At 38.1% G+C, this 23,855-nt stretch overlaps 2 protein-coding genes across 2 annotated transcripts; both read left to right on the top strand.

Annotated features, from left to right (window-relative positions):
• The first annotated feature begins 1,135 nt into the window (after positions 1-1,135).
• Positions 1,136-20,223, top strand: LOC146136148 (proton channel OtopLc-like). The gene is made up of 14 exons (XM_083396168.1): positions 1,136-1,156; positions 4,394-4,445; positions 5,926-6,079; positions 10,708-10,900; positions 11,193-11,349; positions 11,795-11,999; positions 12,473-12,684; positions 13,353-13,382; positions 14,009-14,215; positions 16,067-16,206; positions 16,798-16,914; positions 17,065-17,202; positions 17,808-17,890; positions 18,677-20,223. The coding sequence occupies exons 1-14, from the start codon at positions 1,136-1,138 to the stop codon at positions 19,533-19,535; spliced, it is 2,568 nt and encodes an 855-aa protein (XP_083252294.1). The 3' UTR covers positions 19,536-20,223.
• Positions 20,224-22,066: 1,843 nt separating this feature from the next.
• Positions 22,067-23,842, top strand: LOC146136147 (uncharacterized). Its single transcript, XM_083396377.1, has one exon. The coding sequence runs from the start codon at positions 22,099-22,101 to the stop codon at positions 23,608-23,610; it is 1,512 nt and encodes a 503-aa protein (XP_083252503.1). The 5' UTR covers positions 22,067-22,098; the 3' UTR covers positions 23,611-23,842.
• Positions 23,843-23,855: the final 13 nt, after the last annotated feature.

Here is a 23,855-nt window from a genome sequence, read left to right as displayed (position 1 = left end):
GCGTTGTTAAAGCCTCGTTATGTGTTGACAATCCGTTGGTCTGGAACTGAAAAAAACAGCCAAAATGCTGACTTGTTTGCCCTGAGGTAACACATGTCGTCCCGGTGTCGCCCCCGGTTTACGACCCTCACAGACTGCGTTTTTCAAGGTATTCTAGACACGTGCGTTTTGCGATGCAATCAATGGCGTATTGCTCTGTTAGGGATTTGTGTGCGTGTGTTGTCGTCGCAAGGTAATGGCAAATCAAACGAATTGGAATTTTGTTGGGCGTTGTTATGGCGGCTAGTTTACGTAGGCGGCCACCTGACTTTTGCCAGACCGAAATGTGTGGACTTTTTACCGGGTTTATTTATTCCATTCCAGACCAGTTTATTACCTGTTATTCGTCGATATTTATAGCGTAGTTCGTTAGATTAAATTTGCTAAATTTTATTGCTCGTTGGTGAATCATTGAAAATAAAACCACAGGCCAATGCCCTTTTTTAAACAGTCCTTGTGTTTGCGGAAAAGATGGTCACAGCCATGGGTTTGTCTTTTAATAATTAATAAAAAAAAAGTCGACGCTTAATAAGGTAAACATCGACGTCAGGAAGTAAAACCAAAATACTTTTTACTTGTTTGCAAACAGAGGTTTGTTTGAACGACAAGTATTAACCTTTATTGTTGACGGGACCAAACAACAAGAGAATGCGCAACTGCGCATGCCGATCACGTCTGGAAGCGATTTCGATTTTTGAAATAGGACCCAAAAGCAGTGGTTCTCAAAGCCTGACTTGCGGGAGAAAAAAAAACCTTTTTTTTAGGTGTTGTGTGAGGGCTTCTTTATGAAGATGCGCTGAAACCAGATACAGCAGCTTCAAATGGAATTTAGCTTTGTTGACTTGCCTCTTCCGTGAATTATGTCTATGGCCTTTGTGGTGAATTTGAGGTCAAATGATAAATGTATGAAATAAGAAAGAAGGTCGAGGCGTAGTTTATAAAAAGCAAACATCTGGAAAGTTTGACCTTATTAGTAAGACTCTCAGTTAGGATACATTTTAATTGTTTTATTACATTCATTATAGCAAGAAAATAAATTCATTATAGGAAAAAAGTGAAACATTTTTTAAGCTTTAAGCACAAATCAAGGCCCGAAATGGACCAACTGGATGAACAGGTAAATCGCGTAACGAGAAAGTATCAATAAAAATGCAACTTAAATTTCTGGTCATTAAACAATGCAACAATGCGTCAAGTGTGAAATTTTGTTGGGCAAATTTATAACCGCGAATCGAAACATATACCTGATCGGTATTTTTGTCTATGAAACTGCTCTTTTGGTGTTTTAAAATTTAAATAAATGAATTTGAAGGACTAACGGTCGTGTTGGCAGTTGGTCAATTGGTCATGCACGTTTGCCTTGTTTTTTTGTTATTTTTTTAATGTGGTATGTTGTTGTGAACGTTTTGTTGGTTTTACGTCCTGGTCCTTATGTGACCAGTCTCCTAAAAAACGTTTATAGTTGTTATAAAGGATTTGGCATTGTAGTGCACTTATTTACTTAGGACTTTACAATACTATTAATGAGTCACATTGTCCGGTGGCAAGCCATAAAATGGATTTACCCTAACAAATCTCGTTTCGTTAGTGGTAAAATAAATATGGTAGGATTGTAGACAAGCGCCAAATTCTGTAATATACACAAACCCTGCTGGAAAAAAAAGAACTGAACTGTCACGAACACAATACTGTGCTGCCCGCTATTTTGGAGTATACTTTGACGCTTTTCAGCCGATACCTAATGTTAACTATCAGTTACTCTTTTAGCTTAACGCTTTTATGAAAAGAGGTCAGTGGCTTTAACTCAGTAAACATCACGCCACGTTTTAGGCATTGTGATGTATACGAACGGTTAGTTGTAAACAACAAGTTAAACGCTCACAAAAAATAATGTTAGATACAACAGTTAAGACACTAATTTGTGACACGAACACTGCAAATCGAAATTAGTGATGTATTAATAATGCTAATGATGTAGTTGTGGTGTAATGGTTGCACATTGTTCGTGTGTGCTAAATCATTTGGCGTGCCCTAAAAAATCATCTCGCGTGCCACAAGTGGCACACGATCCAGGGGTTGCCGACCCCTGGACTATACGGCGTCCAAACGTAGTCACCATAACGGCCGATGCCAGAGCGATGGCGCCCGTCGTCCCAAACCCTCAACCCATAGGTTCAGACCCTCAAACCCAAACCCTCAAACCCATAGGTTTTAGTTTTTAGTACGACAGATTTAGGTCTTATTCAGACGATTTTGATTTATGCTATACTGGATATTACTGCGTATTTGGCTGTATTATGTCGTTGTTCCTAATACTTTGGTTTTATACATTTTTCTGCTTTATTGTTGCTTTTTAGGTCTTATTGTGTGTTCCCTTATAAACACCTTTTACATAAAGATCATTTCAAACAAAAATATATGGTAAAGAGCTTTATTATATTATATTGGATTTATATTTTTTTTGTGTGTCATGACTCAGTTCAAAAACTTTATAGCAGTGTTTCTCAATCCATGAGCCGCGACCCCAACTTTGGTCGTCGTTTGATTTGGTTGGGTCACCGGCTAAAATAGTTTACATGGTTAGATTTTTTGATATTGGTTCAGGGCGAGATTTCTCTATAATTGAAAAAATGCGGAAAACCTTGTCCATATTAATTTAATTCTAATTTATTTATGCTATTGTTGTGACTATTTTTATTGTCTTACGTTTTGCTGACGTTTTGGCGCTCGTATACTTACGCTTAGTATTTGGGTAGGTTGCGAAACACTGCTTTATAGGTTTAAGCGTTGGGTGCGAAATCACATTTGTGCAAGGTAAAAATCAATGTCAAAATTACGTTTGTCCTTTTGGCGACAAGATGTTAACAGCAAAGTCTACAGGAAGTGAAGACATGATCGCAGCAAGTGATTGTAAAGTACATATCGCAAAATACATTCGTGCGAAACATGCATCGCTTTATTTATTTTCAAGCGTGCGTTAGTCCGAATGTACCATTTTAAATTATAGCTGTGTGAAATCAGCGTAAATTGTAATTCAGTAAAAATATGTAATATTTCTCAAGAATAAAACTTCGCAATAAGGTATTGCATTTAATTGAAAAATGGAACTAAAGAGGTGAAATATGTTAAAGATTTCAAAACCACGCGAAACGGCCCCTGTTTTATATTTGTCGACGGGGATGCTAAATCTACATGATTATCTTAATCGCAACAGTGGTCTTCGTTTTCGCGTTTTGAAAAGTACCATGACATATTCAACTCTTTAAAAATCAGTTTTTTAACTGAAGTTTAACCAAGCACCTTTGTAAAAGTTCGCTTTTTGTGCGCAAACTAATCCAACTAGTGACGTTACCTAATGATTATTGTGACGTCATATTCTGTTACTTATTCACCAACTGCCAAGGTTAATGAGCGGCAAGTTTGCGCAAGCGGTTTTTAAGGCTGGCAACCAGGCTTAGTCGCATCATTGCGACAGATCACGCAGAACCGGGTGGACTGCGGTATAGGAATCCTGCTTGAAGTACATTTAACCTTTCGCTTAAACTTTTCTGCCAAAGAAGAGCATCGTTGTTGCTGTGTGTGATTTTTGTTTATATGGTATTTATATCGCACTATTCTCAAAACAAGGTTTGTGTTGCTTCGAAAATAAAAAATGTGTTTTTTTATCGCTGGTTTATGTCGTCATTCTGGTTATTTGAATTCAAAGTTGTCTTTGTTTCTTAACCGTCTTTTAAACCGACAAAAAACTGGTTGGGAAACGTTTTACTTTTGAAATGTCTGCTGAACTGCAAATTAGCAGACTTTCAAAGTTTTGCGGTCAGGAAAGATGTGCGTTGGACCGAAAAACCTTATTCAGCAATAATGAAATTTTAAAGGAGATTATTCGCTTCGGCACATAACGTCAAACATAACTTGCGCCGAACAGAATAGAACTATCTTTTACTTCTCGCCAAACTTGGATAGGCCTTAAAAAGCAATACATCAGCGAAACGACATTTACTTTATCAAAACATACCTAAAATATTTTTAAACAGTTTAACGAAGATAATCTTCACCATTAAAATACTAAAATTTTGTTCATGTCCTTTTTATGCTTTGCCCTGCGGTCAAACCAAGCTATTAATGGCTCGTTTTTCAATCTCCTTAATTAATCACCTATAATGAAGCGATTTATCTCAAAAAGATGTTTTTCCTTGCCATACGACCTTTTGCCCTTCAAACGCTCTTAAGATTACCGAGCGGCTAATAGAATCGTGTTTTTTATTTTGTTTTCAAAGACAAGCCAAGACGCTCAATTGAGGCTTTGGTTTTGAGGCCCAAGGAAAAACTGATAAGTTTTTATTGTTTCACGCAGATAAATCTGGAAGGTGTGGATACTCACGATTGGAACGACGCCACTTCTGAAGGTAAAGAAACGCCTTTTTTGGTTGCGTATTATTTGGAATATGTAGAAACTATAGTGCTGCGCAACCTTGGGTTGATATATTGTATGAGTTTCGAGCGTATGGATAATAATATATTGGCAGTTTTGTTTTGTTTTAAAGGTCGGAAACGTTATATAGTGGTCTCAAGGTTAAGTTTGTTTAAAATAATTGTTAAATTACTTTTAACGTACACATTTGGCAATTGAACGTAACATTGGTTTACCCTCTTTGCAATATTTAGGTTGTACCCGCCTTAAATTCCCCTTATTTTGTTAATAATTGCGCGATTTTAAAACAAACAATGAACTACACACCTGCCATTTCACCTGTGGCAGAGAACATCGCTTTTGTGATTTGATTTTGAGTGTTTTGAAACAGACTGTACGCAATCTATGGCTGCAAGGCAAATGAAGTATACAGGTTTCACAGAAGCCAGACAGCGTAGCAATACTCTGGTCGGCAATGCGCTGCAAAAACTTTAACTTGTGCAAGGCCAATGACTGTACACAGATTCTAGAAGTGCAAACATAGAAAGCCGCGAAGCAAACGCTGCTTGAGATTGGAAAGATCACCAAATGTTTAACTGAGGCAATTTAAAAAAAAGCCTAGACAAATAAAAAATGACTTTACTTTTTGGTTTCAATTATTTATTTTTTTTAATGCCGAATAAAAAAAAAATAACATGGAAGTTATTTTTAAACTCCGTTTCATTGTTTTTCAAAGTAGTTTTTCAGAGCACTTGGCTGGCCAACCTTGTTAATGTGGCCCAGGTAGAATATCGTATTTCACCGAACACGTTCCGCTTCAAATTAAAGGGATGCGCGTTTTGGGGGGCGTGGCAGAAAAACACGTTTACGACGCCTGTTTGTGTAGGCACAAAGCAATCAGAGTTCGCGTGCGCGCATTGCTGGTTGAGTCCGACTTGCGCATGCCGCTCATTCTAGGCATTATAGGGCAAAGTAATATAACATTGGTACACCGGCACTTCTGTGAACAGCGCCAAACACAACGACACACAACGTACTTCTGTTTTTCTGTTGCAACACGCATTAAAATAATGCCATTGCGTTAGGACCAACGAGATATAAAACCAAACGCGCAGTTGGTTTCGACGACGAAACAAGAAATAATACCGCCGAAAGTCCTAAAATCATCAGAATTTAAATCGCCTACATAACCTATTAAACCGTAGAAATCGGGTACATGAGTCGATTGGGCTCAGCCGTTCAGACACTGGATGTTTGCTCTTGGTTAGGAATGTAAAGTAGATTATAGTTGAAAAGATGAAAGTATTGAAGGAATTCAGTGGTGTTATTGGGGATTGGGTTTGGGATTATGTGGGTCCTAAATATTAGGGCTTTATATCTTAATCTGACATGTTAGGTATATTTGCGAAGTATGTTTTCCGCATTTTAATTGATATTATTCTAAAATTTGTATATCTTTCGTTTGTCCTGCAAAGGCGAACCTTCCAAGATGACCACTCGAAGAATCCGCACGGTGTCCGGGCAGAGCGACATCGCAAGCGGTATCGGCCGGAAGCCAGCCAATGACGTCACCCAGCTAGGAAACGACCACTACATGATTAGGCGCAGAGGCACCAAGATCTTCGTGAAGTATGTGCAGCAAAATTACAAAACCGATCATAGTTTATATCCGCAAGCCTATAGAAAGAAAATCTAATATTTTCGTAACACGACGCACAAGTTGTTCAAATGCATAAACAATCCAGCGGTAGGTAACTCTAAAGGAGACAATGCCGCAGTATTTTGGTATTGTTAGACTTGTAGATATTGTAAGCTAGTATCCTTACACATCAAAAGGATCGCTAACTTTATAGAGAGGCGTGCTTTGTTCGCTTCAAGGTGCGCAACTGAGCGATTACGCAGCCACACCAGACACAATTTGCACAGGAAAAATAGCATTTTGCGCACTTACATCACACCTAAATTCAAAAAATTGATCTTTTTGGCCAAACAATACTTTTGAGCATTTCGTCGGCCATTTTTTTTTATGCTTGTGTGTAGCTGAATTCAAGTCATTAAATCAACACCGCACAGTTGATTGTAACGGAATATATTTCTCTGTTTTAAATTACTTTGCCCAGTCGGTTTTATCATCCATTGCTTTTTCGTGGTAAATGTATACACGAAAAAAAAAATGAGTTTAGAAGAGTGGTGAATACAGCAGTGGAGTCTGCGGCAAGAATTCGGGATCGTGAAACTGGAATGCTTTTTTGGGGTATCTTTTAGCACAACTGCATTTTATCGCCCATGAACACAACATACAGAGCTAAACGCCTCTACTAAAGTTATAACTTTGGCCAAATTAAATTGGATAAAAATTAGGGCCGCTAACAGAAAACATTTTTAATACACATTTTCTTTGCGTCCGTAGGCTATCGCATCGCGGACTCACAGCTCTTCATAATTGCAATTTCTGTCTAGTACAGGGGTGTCCAACTTGTCAGACAACAAGATTCGCATTTCTTACTTGGTTAACCGCAAAAAGCCACACCTCAAACATGGAAAGAAAAGAATAGCCTATCACTCTATTTCTTGCTCACTTCCACAAAGCGATCGCACGAAACGTGAAAAAGAGTGCCTTTATTCGGATGGACAAATATTTATTTTAGAAGGAAACTTGACGCATTGGTTGAAAAAATGCACATTTATCGATATAATGTCATTTATCAAGATGATTTGAACAAATAACTTGGGAGTGATTGGCTAACATCTTTATGGCTGTTTTGCGAAGTTCAAAAACCATCTTTTTTGCGTTTATCATGTTTTAAAAGTGTTACTAACCACACATGGCCTTAAGGCAAACAGCCTTACCATAAGTGCTATTTAAAACGATTGCAGTTGCACATTTATGACTTCAATCGGGAACAGAAAGTTTCTTGTGAATATTAATTTAATGACGTCACGTTTTGTAGCGTCATCTTTAAAATATATTTCTAGTCTCCATAAAAAAACATTGATCTGCTTCGGACCCCTGCTAACTCAGCCTTAAAATAATTTATTTGCTTAGCAGAAAATTTTCTTAGAGGCAACGCTTGTATTGCTATTATAAGTTATGTGAAGCCAGAAACAGAAGAGGCCAGTGAAAGTACATTTCTAAAATTCAAACGCTTGCTTCAGTTTTGCGGTGGTGATTTGTTTTGTAAATAAGATTAAAAAAAAAATCTAATCGTCATATATAAATTTTTCTAATCGTGATATAGACATGTGGTTTGTCAGCCTTCCCTTGTTAGACAACATACGTCGTGTGTTACACCTTTCTCGTGCTGATATCAGTAAGAATGAATAACCGAAGGAGCTCTTTTCTACCTATTTTTAACCCGACTTGGACGACTAGATTTATTTTAGCTTTTTAAAATTAGATTAGAATTAAAATTAGAACATTTCAGTTTTTCCCAATCAGATTAGAATTAGAATTAGATCATTTTGAGTTTTCTTGAATTAGATTAGAATTAGAATTAACGAATTCTTTAAAAAAAAAAACTTGAACTAGAATTACATTTAATTTATCCACAATCAATTTCATTGCGAATTATTCTAATAAGAAGGTAAATGTATAAATAAGTTTGTTTTAAGTTTTATGCCTTTTAGCATATCATACGCTTTTTAGACAGTAAACATTACCTAAAGTTGTTCCATCTATAGAGTTTTATTTCAAATTCTTTGTTTCGACTGAAAGAAGAAAAATGCCGTTGGACAAAGTAGCATTTTTGGTAAAATCTGAATTAGTTTGAAACTAGAATTAGAGCCAACAAGCAATTCACAAATTAGATTAGAATTAGAATTAGCCGCATTTTGCTCTAACTCGTTGAATTGGAAAAACTAGTATTAATTGTCCAAGTCAGTCACAACATTTTTTTGCGAGATTTGTTGGTTTGAGTATTTTTGTGCGATTCAAGGAAGAGATTGTATGCCCCAATTCTTACAGTTAGTGCAAATACTCACTTATTTATTATCGAAAAAGCCACTAGCGGCTTGTTTTGGCACAGAGAAGCAACGTTCCTTTTTTCATCTGTTTTTAAAAGCACCGGAAAGAGCACACTCATAAAGTGCACGTTAATGATTCGCCTGATTCGGAATTTGCGGTGATTTGATTTATCACCTGCTTTGTATGTAATATAACTACCAACCAGGCACACATCATAAAGTCCTTCTTTAGTGCGATGGAAATATATTAGCGAACAAACAGTAACCGTTGTGCGATGATGATGTAATAGAACGATCATTGTTACGGCCAAAAGGTGGCAGTCTAAGAAAAAAAGGCTACATCTTACAGTTAAATCTTACAGTAGGCTACGGGTATCTATAACCGTTAGTAACCAGGAGCTCTGGTGACTTTTAAACAAGGTTTCGTGATGCCTGAATATATTGATTGTATGCTTTCGAAATAAAAAATGCGTTTTTTTTTCCTGAACCTATTCTCGACAAAGCTGCACTAAGTCGGATAAGTGGTGTACAGGTCTTCAAAAAACGAGTTGTAACTTTGCATACAAAAGTTTTGTCCCTTAATCAACTTATTATATTTGGTGCGTCCTATACCCCCACATAAAGTGATTCTACTAAAAAACATTTGCTTAAGCTCCAAATAACTTATTGTTTTAGATCTCGGAAATTTTTGTGCCTGCTTCGAAACTGCTGCTCGTATTTAGACAAAAGGACAATAGACAAGTATTTGGCGCGAAAGCTTTATATGTGCAAAGGATGCCTCACTTTCCTGTCTTGCAAAGTATGCTTTAACTAGTAAATCTCGAATTTTAAAAACACAATACAAGACAACAAACGCTTGTTTTAAGGCAATTAAATTTCGCTTCAGTAAGAATCAATTTCCTCAAGGATTGACCGACACATTCCTGTAACACTTTTACAGGAATATACCACAGTTGATGTATTTGCGTATAGTACCTACCACACACGTACCGTACCGTGCTAGAACGACGTGCAGCTATCCTTGCTAAAATACTTTAACGAACTCAACAATCGTTCGAAGCCTGCTTGGGCCAGTTTCAAGTGCGATCTCGCGTCAACACAGGTTCGCGGCTACATCTCTGCGACGGCCCTTCACAAAAGTCTGTTTCACAAGACCACTTCAAGCTTGGCCGGCTCCAAGTGTATCCACAATGTTCCTGTCAAAACTGGTACGAAACGCTGTACTTTCTCTTCTATATTGTGTCAGTACTTTGAATAATAATTACTTTACTAAAAGCAAGGAATAGGAACACTTTAGGGTCGAAAAACGGCATGAACTGGAGATGCGATATCGGGCCGACTGCATGGTTTTAAAGTGGTCGGAGAAAAGTCGAAAAGAGTTGGAAAAACAGGGTTCCCTTTTCAAGTGGCCCCCAAAACCGTGCGATCACTCTACTGGCCTTGCCGTCACTTGCAGTATTGAACGTCCGCCGTTCGAGCACCAATTTGAGAGCTTGATAACGACCTTCTGGCGCGACGTTACTTTTTATGACTCAGTAGCGATCTGACGCTGGCCGACAGAAGGAATTCTGGAGAGAAATTAGAAAAATTTTGCCAAAAATGAACAGAGAAAGAAATCTCGAGTGCGAACTTTTCTTGTAGAAAGATCAGAGCTATGAAGGCTGTGCTTTTTAACAGTGAGAATGTAATTTGGCCTGGCAATACGATATTTACTTTTTACTGGGGTAATGCATTTCATTTAAACTCTAAACTTTAGTCAATTGGTTTACAAGTTACAAAGCTATTTTAGGTGTAGCACGAATAAAATTTATTTACTTTCAGAGAACTTTTAACATTTTGTCTCATAGCGTCAACACAGGTTCGCGGTTATGTTTTCAACCTTTTAGTTTTCTAAATTAACTTTATTATTTGTGTGCTTAAAATGGCCGGTTTTTATTATAACACCGACCCTACATTTTAAGTTAAGCAACGCTTACCAAAACAATAAAACGATCCCACGATATGTTAGAAAAAACTGTTTCGTAGGCGCGTAGTAGAAATATAACAGCCTGGTTCTTTCAAGAAAAATTAAAAATGTCACATTTTTTTTAACATTTCATATTTCGAAATTTGAAGCAAGGACATTTTCGTTACATGTTTTATAGCTGTTTCAAGGTTACGTTTTTAGCGCGGCCTTCTCATGCCTTGCACGTAATTAAAACTTTAATAAATACCATTCATTTGAACTTCGACGTTTTTTTTCTAATCTCACCAGCGCTTCTTAGCCATTTACCAAAATTGTTTTTTGCCACAAGGGGATTCCCCCAAATGGACAGACTCAAAGCACTTAACGACGGGGCGATCGCGGAGCAGGGGGAAGACCCGGAACCGGGAAACGACGACAGCCAGCGGAACTTGAACGCTTCCTGGCTGTTTTCGGGCATCTACGCGATGCACATTGTCATCATTACGCTGGTGTTCAAGATCACGCAGTTCATCACGACCGACGTTAGTCGCTAGATGGCGCCAAAAGCGGTGAAAAGTTCCGCCGGTTTTGTGTTTTTTTCTTTTCTTTAGTTTGTCAGCGGCATTTGAAAAACAATCCTATAGCACAGTGTTGTATTGACTCAAGTCATTTAACTTGACTCAAGTCACTGTTGTGAAATTACTTGACTTGGCCTTAAGTTTTGACCAAAAATGCCTTGACTAGACATAAGTATTTTGGACAAACAACTTGACTTGGCCTTAAGTCATTTTGTGAAAAAACTTGGGTAAAAAGTTTTCTTATCATACATTTCAGATAACGGCGGCTGTAATTGACAGCTACTTTATATTCCTGTACTGTGTATCCCTCCTGTGGACAGTGGCCTGCCGCCCACTAGCTACGGCTTGCTACCAGCACAAAGCGAGAGTTGGCTTCGCAAAGAGTAACCATGTCAATAACCGATGGTTGAAAGGTAACCATATCAACTTATATGTGTTATCGCAATATCTCGACATATAAATAATCGTTGTGTTTTGATCAGTATAAAGCTTCAATCTAGTAAGCGAAGTTAAAAATAACTTGTGGGTTATCTATATTGACAAGAAAATGATAAATGGTTTTAATCTAGACAAGCCTTAACCTCTAGCATCATCGAGATTTACCACGATAATAGTTAAAAAAAATTTAGGCAAGCTGGTTGTAGAACGAAACAAAATTTTATCGGACAAGATCAATTATGCAAAGTTTTCTTACCAGATTGTGGCAAATTGCCTTAACACAAGATTTCACACTCAACAGAAGCAATTTCGCAAGTAACTCACCGACATTTTTTTTTTCCAATAGATATTCGAAAAACAAAATATTATCTCGCTTTTCAACGTACTCCAACGGAAGAATAACAATGTTAATGTTGCCAGGCGTTCTGTTTACGTTTGGCATTGCGATAATCATCAAGGATGGGCTGGAGTTTATTGCCCTGGTGGGCATAGATTCGCCACAATGCGAGAACAAGGCCCTCTATTCATCTGTCCCGGTCATACACGCAGTCTTCATTGTTTGTCAAGTCAACTTTCTCTTCCAGTATTCGAAGGTCTTCATTCAAGACTATCAAGTCCTTTCCAGGTGATTGCACCAAATAGGACAACTTGTGGCATTGAGATGTCTAGCGTAGTTAGCAATTTAAAGTCAGCTACTTAAAATCATAAAAAATCCCATTTCGGACCAAAAAATTGTAGCTGTATTAAACTATATACAGGGCCGCGAAATACTGACACCTGTCGTGCATAGACGAGAGCGTATAGATGCACACTTTCGACAAAATAACGTTGTTTTGTTTTTTAAATCTTTGCTTTTAGTCTTAATTTGCCATCAAATAGTGCATTAAATCACTTTAATATTGAGGTAGTTTCAGCTGTAAAAATCACTTGTATACAGTTTGAGTAATTTTTTAGGTTGACAATGCCGTACGAATGTAATAACAATGCCTAAAAACTGTAATGGCAAATTGTTTCTGTTGTCGCAACCAGATTGCCCGTTTTGCTGTGTTAACTTGTAATTATTGAGGTCTCGCCATAACCCAGTTGTCGATTTGCCAGGTTCGGAGTAATGCACGTGATTGCTACCAACCTGGCAATTTGGATCGCCACCATTGCCGACGAAACGGCACACGCGCTATCCGAACCCCACGCCGAAGAAGCAATTTCCCCGAATGATCCCCACAGCGTCATGTTAGCCAGTGCTGACCTCGTGGTCATAGGTCAACCGACGTATCAACCTTATTCCGGCTACCGCTCCGTCAGCCCCGCACGTAAGACCCTATTGCTTCTGTTTCTGTGTAAATATATTGTGAAGAAGAGGAAAATTGCAGCACCTTTGGTTGTGTTACTTGATGAAGACAACAGTGCTTCGATTCGAAGTCGGACTTGAGACTAGTGACTCGAAGGGTTGAACACCATCTGGTAGACTATTTTCCCACCACGTGTTTTAGTGGATGAGTTATCCTTTATGTGTGTATTGCTGTATACTCTCCCTATTTGGTTACATAAATAGGTATACGGGCTGTGGAGACACAAGCCGGAGTTGGACTCGAGTATATTTTTTCTGTAGGAGTTGTGCTAGGGTTATTTAAACCGACTCCACAGCCCTGGACGACAGTATAAGATAAATTGGGAAGGGGATATGTTGCGGTATAAATAAGCGTAAGTTAACTCTTCTCTTGTGGTACACAACAAAAGTGTATTTCAGAAGTATCTGTTATTAACGTCATGCAACTGATTTGAAATATTTAAAAACACGTACATTCATGGTGAGCTAACTTACATCCAGTGATGTTTATTAAAAATAGGCAAAAACATACCATTTATCAAAATTTAATGAAAAAGAAACAAGCTAAGCGCACCTACTTACTAGGGCAAATGTTTGAAATTTTGCCAATAGTTAAAATACGTGGGAGTAAACAAGTGCTTTTGCTGACAGGTGCGCAAGGAGCCAAGGGCTTGGAAGGCGGTAAGTCACCATAGCCTATATGTTTTTTCTTTTTTTGAAAATACTTCTAGTATTTTGGTCGAGCACCCGGCTTGCTTAAACCATTCTTCCGGGACTTGAACACGTTTTTGTCTGATATTGTTAACTGTCAACCAACCCGTTGAAAACAATGAACTTCAGAACGTTTGAAAAGTAACTAAAGTGGTACTCGTTTCGTTTCGTTCGGTGAATCACTGTATCGACCACTGACATCATTACAAACAGGGCAGTAGAGTAATCGGATAAACTTAAAACAACCAAACGCTTCTTTGAAACTTGAAATCCGCTCTACCATACGTGGGATGAAATATTTGTTGACAATATATGTGAATCTAAATAATGAATAAATGACCGTTTGAAGTGCTAAAATTGACAAAATTTAAGCATCCTGAAAGTTAGTTTCGATTTTTTTACAGTAACCAGTCAAACGTTTCATAGTAAAACTAAAGCAAATCATTGGTTATTTTAAAACGATTCAAATCGCAATCGAGTCGAAGACCAATTTTTCCCAAATAGGTTCATCTAATTTTATGCCCCTATTCTGTCTTCGAAGTACGGCCTACCTACATGGGATAGTTTAATCTAAAACCGTTTAACTGTTTTGCTAGACGTAATGTACTTTGGTAACTGCACGTGCAACCAGACCTTTTGCTCTGCCATTGCGGTGGCCGAGGCATTCCTCTTTCCTTTCGTTATCGAGTTCAGTTTGGTCGCCTGCTGTCTGCTCTACGTCACTTGGCGCAACATAGGGAAAGCACCGCACGTCTGTCAGCACATCGTCAAGCCCAGCTACAAGTTGTACCGCTCCTACAAAGGCAAGTCAAATGGATATAACATTTGCTTAAAACTGCACTGGAGAAATATAAAAGTTTCCTCATTATGAAATCTTTATTTGGTAAACAAAATTAAGTAACTTATATATGTTATTGTCCTTGTTTTTATTATTAAGATTGACCTGCTCACGCGCGTCAAGGCGCCCTGGCGCTATTTATAAATGTATTGGTTGTGTGAGTATTGTTTATTCAAGAAGCTACGCATCGAATGTGTGTAACGCCTCAAATTCGATTGAAATAAAAGCGATTGAATGAAATAGCGGGGATAAGAGGACGTTTTATGAGCGAGTGTCCTGTGCATATTTGGAGGTCTGTGAAAAAGTTGAAAAGCAACATTTTTACGCCTGCATTTTTCATAGATAATAAATCATTATATTCAAAAGTATAATATTAAAATAGATAGTGAATTTGATAGACGATTTACAAGGTAAACGGTCAAGTGCTAACGTTTTATAACAACTAACATTTCGGAAAACTTGAACATGGCGCTAATTGCAGATTGACACAGATTTAAAAGTGTTGCAAACTCTGCAAAACTATACTACCACATCGTTAGTTAACTTTTTTATTTTATAGCCCATCATGTCGTATACGGTACGGCAATGAATGACGATGAAACTATTTTATCGTTCGTTAATTTTTAACTTTTATTTCTGCAATTCAAGCAGGAATGACAGCGTGTATTTTTTGTTTAATTTTAGTTATCGAGTTATTTGTTAACATGTCAAATCATCTATTTGCTTTTTCAATGCGTTTTCATGAAATGCTTCATACTTATCATGTTTGGACATACCCTCTTGAGGATTATACACCAGATGAGCTTTTAGACCAGGGGTGGGCAACCAACCTTTTTAACACAAGGTCCAGTTAGGAAATGTAATGCTTAAAGAAGGACCGCACATCAAATAAACACTAATTCATATTTTCAGCTTTTACTAGAAAAACTAATGAGCTACTAGGCTGCAACTACGGCAGTTTTGTCAGCTGTCTACGTGTGGATTCGGAAATAACTTTTCCTACAATTCCAATGAAGCCTTTCTTGTACATATCGGCTCAGTACAATTTAACTAACAGCCTTAATTCAAATCGAGCTGTTAAACATAACATCTCAGTCAATATGCATGGCAAAAATCTCCTACACCTTGAACGTACCGCACAAGAGTAATTGTTGTAAAACAATTTTTTATCATAACATCGTGACACAAGTAAAACTTTATGAATAAACATTGTTTTGTAATAGATGCTTCCCATTCGAGTTCAACTGCATTAGTGTAGCGGTGTAGCCTATGGGTTACATCGCACTTCAAACAGGAAACTGATAGAGCAAAAGTCCCAACATAGTGCACACTCATAGCCTTATTTAGGAAAAATAGCTGGAAGATGAAAGGGCCGCACAAAAAATGAAAAAGGGCCGCACGTTGCCCACCCCTGTTTTAGACTAAAGTGGTTGTCAAACTTTAGAAATCAGCGGCACACTTTTATTATTACACTACAGTTTATTGAAATTATAGTTCGACGACTACCCTTTATACACGATATAGTTAAACGCAATGATATTGTCAAATATATTGCGGAGAATGTGCATTCAAATCCCACATGCTTGCTTGCCTTTGATACGAATAGTTACCAGGCAATTCCGCGCCGTTAGGAATCTCTTGGGAACATTGGTGTGTCGCGGTAAACCGCTAAAGAACCACTGTTTTAGAGTAATAACATAAATTTTATGAGCTGTAAAATACATTATGACTGACAGTTCTGATTGCTAAACAAAGGCATTACACTGTTCTTATATGCTCCTTAGTCACTAACACACTCAATATTTCTTCTTTCCAGGCGTGATCTCCGGGACTGTAACGTTCTTCGCATGCGTCATGGTGCTGGTCGTTTTAGGGACTGATAGCTCCGAACTTCCGTCGGAGAAGCGCAGCTACTTTACCGAGCACGAATTCCTTCTCATTTATAACATTTTCCTGGTCAGTGGCATACATTTAAATCCAAACTAACAAATCAAACTTTGACAAAATCGCCTGCATACAACATGCATGTACAATTAAGGATAATTATTATACGCTTTTGTTAGTTTTTCCTAACAGAAAAGATATACATAGCCCTTTTCTATATTTAGGTGCAAACATTTGATGGTTTTACCTGTATGTTGCTGTTTATTAGATATCGTAGCAACTATTTATTTAAAGGTGCAAAGTTAAATTCGTTGATAACCTTGCTGCTCAATGCTATGTAGTCCAATTGATCTTTTTTGGTTTTGTTGACTTCTTAGTTTAATCTGTATACACCTTGATCATATAAGTAGCTATGTCACGCCAAAATTGGTCGTAATCAAGCGCCAAAACTGGTCCGGTCGGATTGATTTGTGGTTGGAACAGCCGCTAAAACAGATCTGGCTAGGGTTAGGGTTAGGCCGGACCAGTTTTGGCTCAGCCGGGCCTGTTTTAGCGGCTGTTTCAACGCCAAAATTGATCCGACCGGATCAGTTTTGGCCCCGGACCAAATTTCGCGTTACAGCTAAACTAATCATATATCAGATTGTGATAATTTCTATTCAGCTTGTTTTGGAGATTTTTATGGCGGCGGCTTGTTTCTTCGGTTTTTATCTCTTCAACAAGAACTCACACGGTCTCAAATCAGACGAAGAAGATCTCTTGGACGCCGTGCTCCTCATGGTATGCAATGATGTTTAATTAACCCAACGTTTTTATTTAAAAATAATAAATTGAAATTAAGCGTCCCAAGATTTTTTTCGTCTTTCGTGTAATAAAACTTACCCTCCTGGTCAACAAATCCCGAACTAAACAATCGTTACTTGCCTTTAGATTTGTCTCCTTGGCCCGATTCTGGTCGGAGTGTTCAGTATTCTGGCGAACATCGTAGGACACGAAAACAAAGCCGTCCCAGGCTGGTTTCTTAACATACTGCAGCCGATTTGTGATATTTTTCAGTGTCTGGTACAGGTAAGCATCTGTTTGTTATTCGCAGCCAAACCAATCAAAAGATTAAAACGTTGGACGGTAAATGCGACAAAAAGTAGCTTATTAAGCAAAATTAAAACTATCCAAAACCAGGCTGTCGTAGTAAGTTAGAAAAGTCTTTCTATAAATGTCCTGGAAATAATTAAAGTATAGTTACAAGACAGGGTGCAACCCGCCAACCCAGGTTCCAGCGAATGTTGCGAACTGCGAACCGGCTGAATCCCATCACTGCTAACAGCCTAACAGGCACACTAAAAAGCAGCAGTCGTCTAATTACTACAATTATAAAAAATTACACAATGTATGTCTATTACGTGCGATCTTGACTATTGCACATTAAAAAAAAAACACGTGAGCTACTGCTTTGATCTCAAAAATCAATGTATGGAATAAGATGCTAAAATTCATTGACAGTAACCAGTAATGCTATCCGGTCCGCTGATCTCATAAAATTCCGCGAGGCGGTTTCATAGAACCGGTGCGAACTATCTAAATCCCACCACTGGTTATACAAACGGGTGACATCAACAAGTGTAACCATGTTATCTTTCAAAACATTGATTTGACTCACGTAAATTATTGCAAAGGTCATGTTTATACTGTACGGAATAAAACGGGAACCAGCCACTTCGCAGGATTGCCAAGAAACCGCAGCGGAGGTTCATCGACAGTAAGTTTTGCTTTCTATTTTGTCGCCTCAATTACAGCCAGCCATTCAATTGTACGTTAGGACCACGTTTCTACCTGCATCGTAACTCATGAACATGTTTAGATGTTTATTCTTTGTTTGAACATGGTTTACACATTCTAAATAAGTCACTCAAATATCAATTTTCGTGGGACTATATCGCCCTTCTTGTACAATATACGTTACCCTTATCGACTGATTATAATAACACTTTTGGTGAGATTAATGACGTAGCATTTTTAACACTGCATTTCAAAGTTTGTTTTGTTATATTATGTGAATCTTTATTAATAACCGTATTTGTCTAATGAGTAATATGTATATCAGGGGAATCTGTTAAACGACAAAAAGTATTGTGGTGCTGACAATATATCGCACCACGGGCTTTTACCCAGACGAAGCACCGTTGCCTAAGCTTGTTAACACTATAATACATTTTGCTGTGCAACAGTGCCGCTTGGTTTTTTATACGTTTTATGCTTAAGATTCTTTAACTAAAACGCTTTCCTTAGCACACTGTATAGTTTGGAGATTTTAATTATCCACCTTTGCGTGGAAAATTTGTAACAAGTGGTATTAAATTCCACCATCGAAGATGGAAATAAAACTCCTAAGCGTGGAATTTTCCACCAACAACAAAAGCATGAGATTTATAGCGTAGAAATCTCCACCCTGTGATCCTGAAAGCGTGGTAATAGTCATCAATGAGCCTTATCACGCCTAAACAGACTCCTATATAATGTCTTTCTTACGTCACTCCCCTTTTAGTGTCCGGAACGCCACTGGACTCAGCGTGGCCGAGTATGACCAAGAGTTCGAGAGCGGATTCGATGAGCCGGCTAGCAACTTTTTCGCGCTCAGAAAAGGGGCGGCGTCCAATTTCGCCACGCCCCACGACACCCCGGTTGCCATGAGGCCGGCTGCGGTCTTCGCCGCCAGCCTGGCGGGTTTAAATGGCCCTGTTTCCGGAGGACAGCAGCCGAAATCGCTCGGGTTCTCGGTGGAAGATTGCGGGAGACAGCGAGAGCAGAACGGAACGGCCAGCGGTCAAAGCAAGGGTGAAGCAGACGGCGCGTCTTCGGAGGAGAGTAACAAAGGCGGTGAAAATAATAACGACAGCAAGTCAGGCCCGGATCCATGCGGTTCGGTTTCGTCGAGCGAAGGTTTTGAATTTTCCACTCCGGTCAGCAGGCAAGTTCGCGAAATCAGTTCCGTGAATGAGCTGACCCCGAGCAACAGAAAGCGGCATAGAACCCAGAGCATTGCCTTCGACAACGCCGTTTTCATTGAAGACGAACAGGAATCCGAATGTGATGGCCCGACGGCGCCCAACCCCTTTCCCGCCAGTTCGCAGCACAAAGTGAAAATCGTATCGGAAACTCGGGTGTCCGACCCGGACAGATCTCGCCTGTTGTTAAGGAACGTGGTCCTCTTCTTGCTGATCGCAAACGCTTGCTTATGGGCGTTTTGGTCGCTCGAGGGAACGGTGTTCGTGGTCTACACTTACCAGTATAGCTACTACACCGAGAGCGCCTGGACTACTATTGCGATGATATGCCGCCCGCTGAGCATATTTTTTCGCATGCATTCGGCGGCCTGTCTCTTTGAAATCTGGTCCTTCTCGTGACACTGCTCTCTGTTCTAAATCTCGCTTTTCTTGTGATGTCTTCCTTTTGAAATCTGTTATTTTCGCTTCCTTTAAATTTGTTAGTTTACTTAACATTTTATGTACAAAATCTGTTAAATTTTTCATGGCAATATTTGTTTTTTTACCGGAGGCCTATAGCATTCTGTTTAATAACTGCTTTTTCCGGATCAACCTTCTTTTCCAATTCCGGTTTTATTTTGCTATTTTTAGTTATCAAATCGTTTTTTATAAATTTTACGGCTTTATTTCTCCACTTTTAGTCTGTTTAAAATCTTAAGTTCTTGGCATTTCTTTTGTAAACTCTGATCTTTCTCATGACACACTCAATGAGTGTTTTTTCTCGTGGCCCTTTTAACGGTACATATTTTTATCGCAACTTTTCACCACCGCGTAAAGAAATAATGCAATGCGCTTAATTTGCAAACACAGTCCGTATTAGGTCAGCTGTCATGGAATCATCTTATTGCGCACGTGATATGTTCGTTATTTTAATTTCGCCCCGCGTTTGTATACTTACTCACAGCATGCTTCGATGCAATCCTGTTCCCTACACTTATTTGCAATAGGATACCAATTGCCTCGTAGATTTGCTCACCAGCGATTTGGTTTGTTCGATATTTGTTCATCTTTGTCACGCGTTTTGCTTTGTTGCCATTAAATCACTTTATTCGCCAAAGGTTTTCGTATCTATCTAATCGTTTGGCAGTCTTTTAAACTGTAAAAATCAGGCCTCATTTAGCCTGCCCTAAACATGTCAATGAGTCAAATCATCAAATGTCTATAATCTCAAATTTTTTTGCCTTGGATTGTGTCGTTCATATGATAGACAGTTGAAAGTTTCCAATGTAGCGACGCAATAACCTGTAGTGTACGTGTCAAAACAGGGATGAAAGTAGAATAATTTTAATATCGGAACGATGCAAAATATTCTTACCGAAATCCATCAAAATTCTGAGAGATGAAGTCACAAAGATGAGGTTATCGTTCAATGTCGTTTTTAAACATACATCTAACATAGTTGTTTAAACACAGTTTTGGAAGTGTTTCGTTGTAAAATTAATATGCGCAAACCATGGCGCAAACCAAATATTCTAAAAGCACATATATTAGTTTAGGGGATTTCCCATATGATAACACATGAGTAGTACAATGTCAGAAAGAGAGTGTTTTCTTTACAAACAAGTGAAACAACCCTTGTATTTGCTGCCATGCAAATGTTTTTTTGTGTCGAAATTCTTGGATTGTGGCAAAGGCCAAATAATTTAACTTGTCTAGAATCCTACCACAACGTTAAATTAATTATTAAGCAATGCACAATACGTGGGTTAGGGTGTCGGTTAGTGTTTGGGTGTGGGTAGGTCAAGTAATATTGTTTAACACTATTACTGGACTCACCCAAACCCAAACGCAAACCGGCACCCTAACCCTAATAATGTTCGTTGTGGTAGGATTCTAGACGAGCGCCTTAACTTAAGTTGTCCTACAGTCATTTTACATTTGTTTGCTAAAAAAATATAATTTGTGCAGATGAAAGATACGGCGCTATTTCACTTATGTACGTGAAAATTAATAAAAAAAAACTTTCTTCAAATGCCGCATACCACAACGCATATTGTTTGGGTTAGGGTGCGGGTTAGCGCTTGGTTGAGGGTGGGTCAAGTTATTATTAATAATAAACATAATATTACTTGACCCACCCTCACCCAAACGCTAACCCTAACCCAAACAATATGCGTTGTGGTATGCGGTATTATTTTGTTTTGTTTTTTTGCATAACTTTTCACGTACAATAGTGAAAGAGCGCCAAAGATACTTTATCTATTATTTCGATAATACGATACCAAATGATGTCATTACTATGGTCATGTAAGCACTATGCAGTTATTGATCAACTTCAAACAAAATTAAATGGTTTGTTTGCAAAATTTAAATTGGAACACTTCCTTTTAAAAGTGGAAAACGGTCAGTTAGGTTGCAAACCATGGCTGAGATGCCTAAATTAGTCTAGGGTTGGATCGGCAATACCACGCTAGTTTTATATGACTAGCACCTACGCTACAACATTCTACAATATTTTTGTTGACTAAAATTCAACAAACCTAATGCATTTTACTTGTACAGTACTTAGTGCAGTGATTTAAATCTGTTGTGAGTTGTGGTTACTCCCATAGGGTCTAAACAATTTCTGTACCTTGCTCATGTTTCACAAGAATATATTACAGAATATCACAAGGTCTCTGAAACCTACTTTATAATGAAAACCAAAATTATAAGAATCTTTAGCAATCATTTAAATCCCTGGGAGCGAGGGCCCCGGTGTAGAAATTTGGATGCAACCCATTGTATCCTATCCAGGTTAGAAAGTTGCGGCGTGGGATTATCCAATTAGGGCCTACTTATCTGCACATTTCATGTAAAATTATTTAAACACACAGTTTTAGGCCGCAAAACCGTCAATTAAGAAACACTGCCTTAAAATGTAAAATTTTACAAGTTCTTTTGGCTAGGCTGTAACAGTAAGCTATAGAAAATTAGGTTAACAATGCCCCGGCATAAAGTCAAAGGATTGAAAGAATTATGTGTTACCAACATTGCCCAGAACATGGATACAGTTTGGTGCAAGGACTACAAGCAAAAGTTGTCTGGCCAGAAACTGCGATATGTCATTGGCCCCTTTCACTACTTGGACACAAAATCAATTAGTGCTATTGTTAAGATTCTTGGTGAGAGGAGGTCACTGAAAAAGTTACATCTTCAATTACTGATTACACCTTATTGTGTGGCACTCAATCTATCAAATGCAAGCAAATTTGCTACCAATGAACTTGTTGACATTGCCTTGGAAAGGTGTGATTGTTTGTCTTCGATAGACTTGTCAGGGTGCACTCGTATTTCGTCTTACAAAATTGTTCAAGTTATACAAAAATATGGTAAAAGCTTGGAGAAACTCATTTTGGATAATACCAAAGCAGATAACAGTGTTGCAATTGCCATTGGTAAATTTTGTGGCAAGTTGAGATCTCTTGGGTTGTGTAATGTTGACCAAAATTTGGATAGTGATGGCCTGAAAAAAATATTTGTTTCAGGCGAATACCCGCTCAAGTTGACTGAAGTGGGAAAAACACTGCAATCTCTCTTTTTATGTTCATTTGTCGTTAAAAGTACTATTACTAGTCAAGTTTTAGTCAAGGTGCTAAACTCTTGGTGCCCAAATTTGGTTATTTTAGATCATCCCGAGTTCTGGCAGACAGTAGTTAAAGCATGTCAAGAAAGTAATTACACTAAAACCTTTTACTTTACTGGTCTTCCCTACCAGTTTCCACTTCCAATAGATGATCCAACAATTCTTGAAGTTCCACATTTTGGTAAAGTTATGCGCTGTTTGCCTCGATTTAAACATCTCAGCCTGCAATATTTTCAAAATCAACTTGGTTTGGAGTTTTTCAGTACTTTATCTGTTTGCGGACCGCAATTGCACACCCTCTGTCTAGATTGGAATGCCCCATTTCAGTATTTAAAATATGTTGGCAAGGAATGCCCTAACTTATCGAGGCTGCAACTTGCCGTCCTTTCCTATTCAGACGAAGCAATTTATTCCGTCAGAGATGCGTTTGAAACCCATCAAAGAAATAACTCTAATGACAAACCATGGTCGAAACTAGAGATTTTAGATATTACATTTGATTACAATCCAACTCCAAACTCTGTCATTGTTGCTTTAAAAGAAATTGTTAGACATGCATCTTCCTTAGTTCAACTCAGCCTGACTTCTCTTCAGAATCATGGTATAAATGATCTCTTAATAGAAAGCTTTGAATGTCAATATAATGTAATTGAGTGGCTTGAGGTACCTGATTGTCGGGATGTTGAGGTCAAAACAATTTTTGACTGCTTAATCTCAGGAAACCATTTGTCCAAGATAAGCTACACTGGATGTTACAATATATCACTTCAGGACCACATTGTTTTGAAGAGTTATGTCAAAGATAATGAATTAAATGTCCAGCTTGTTTATGATGATTTTGAGGAAGATTCATACATATACTCTGACTAGTAAAGTTTTTCTTTATTATGTAATTATAAATGTTTGTTTTATTTTTTGATTCAATCATGCTCATTTTGCATGTTGAAATACAATCTATTTTATATTTTTTTGTTTTAATTTGGTATGACCTTATTGTGTATTCAAGATAAGCATTATAGTTTTGCTTTTGTTTTACTAATTTATATTTCATGTTTTGCTAACCTTATTTTTGTTATTATGCGCATGCTCATTGTGTTTATGATTATTGCATCTCC

The sequence above is a fragment of the Ascidiella aspersa genome, chromosome 8 (assembly GCF_963924565.1).
Source record: "Ascidiella aspersa chromosome 8, kaAscAspe10.2, whole genome shotgun sequence".
Classification (NCBI taxonomy): domain Eukaryota; kingdom Metazoa; phylum Chordata; class Ascidiacea; order Phlebobranchia; family Ascidiidae; genus Ascidiella; species Ascidiella aspersa.
The sequence above is the reverse complement of the archived record's forward strand: the minus strand, read 5'-3'. Positions and strand labels throughout refer to the sequence as shown.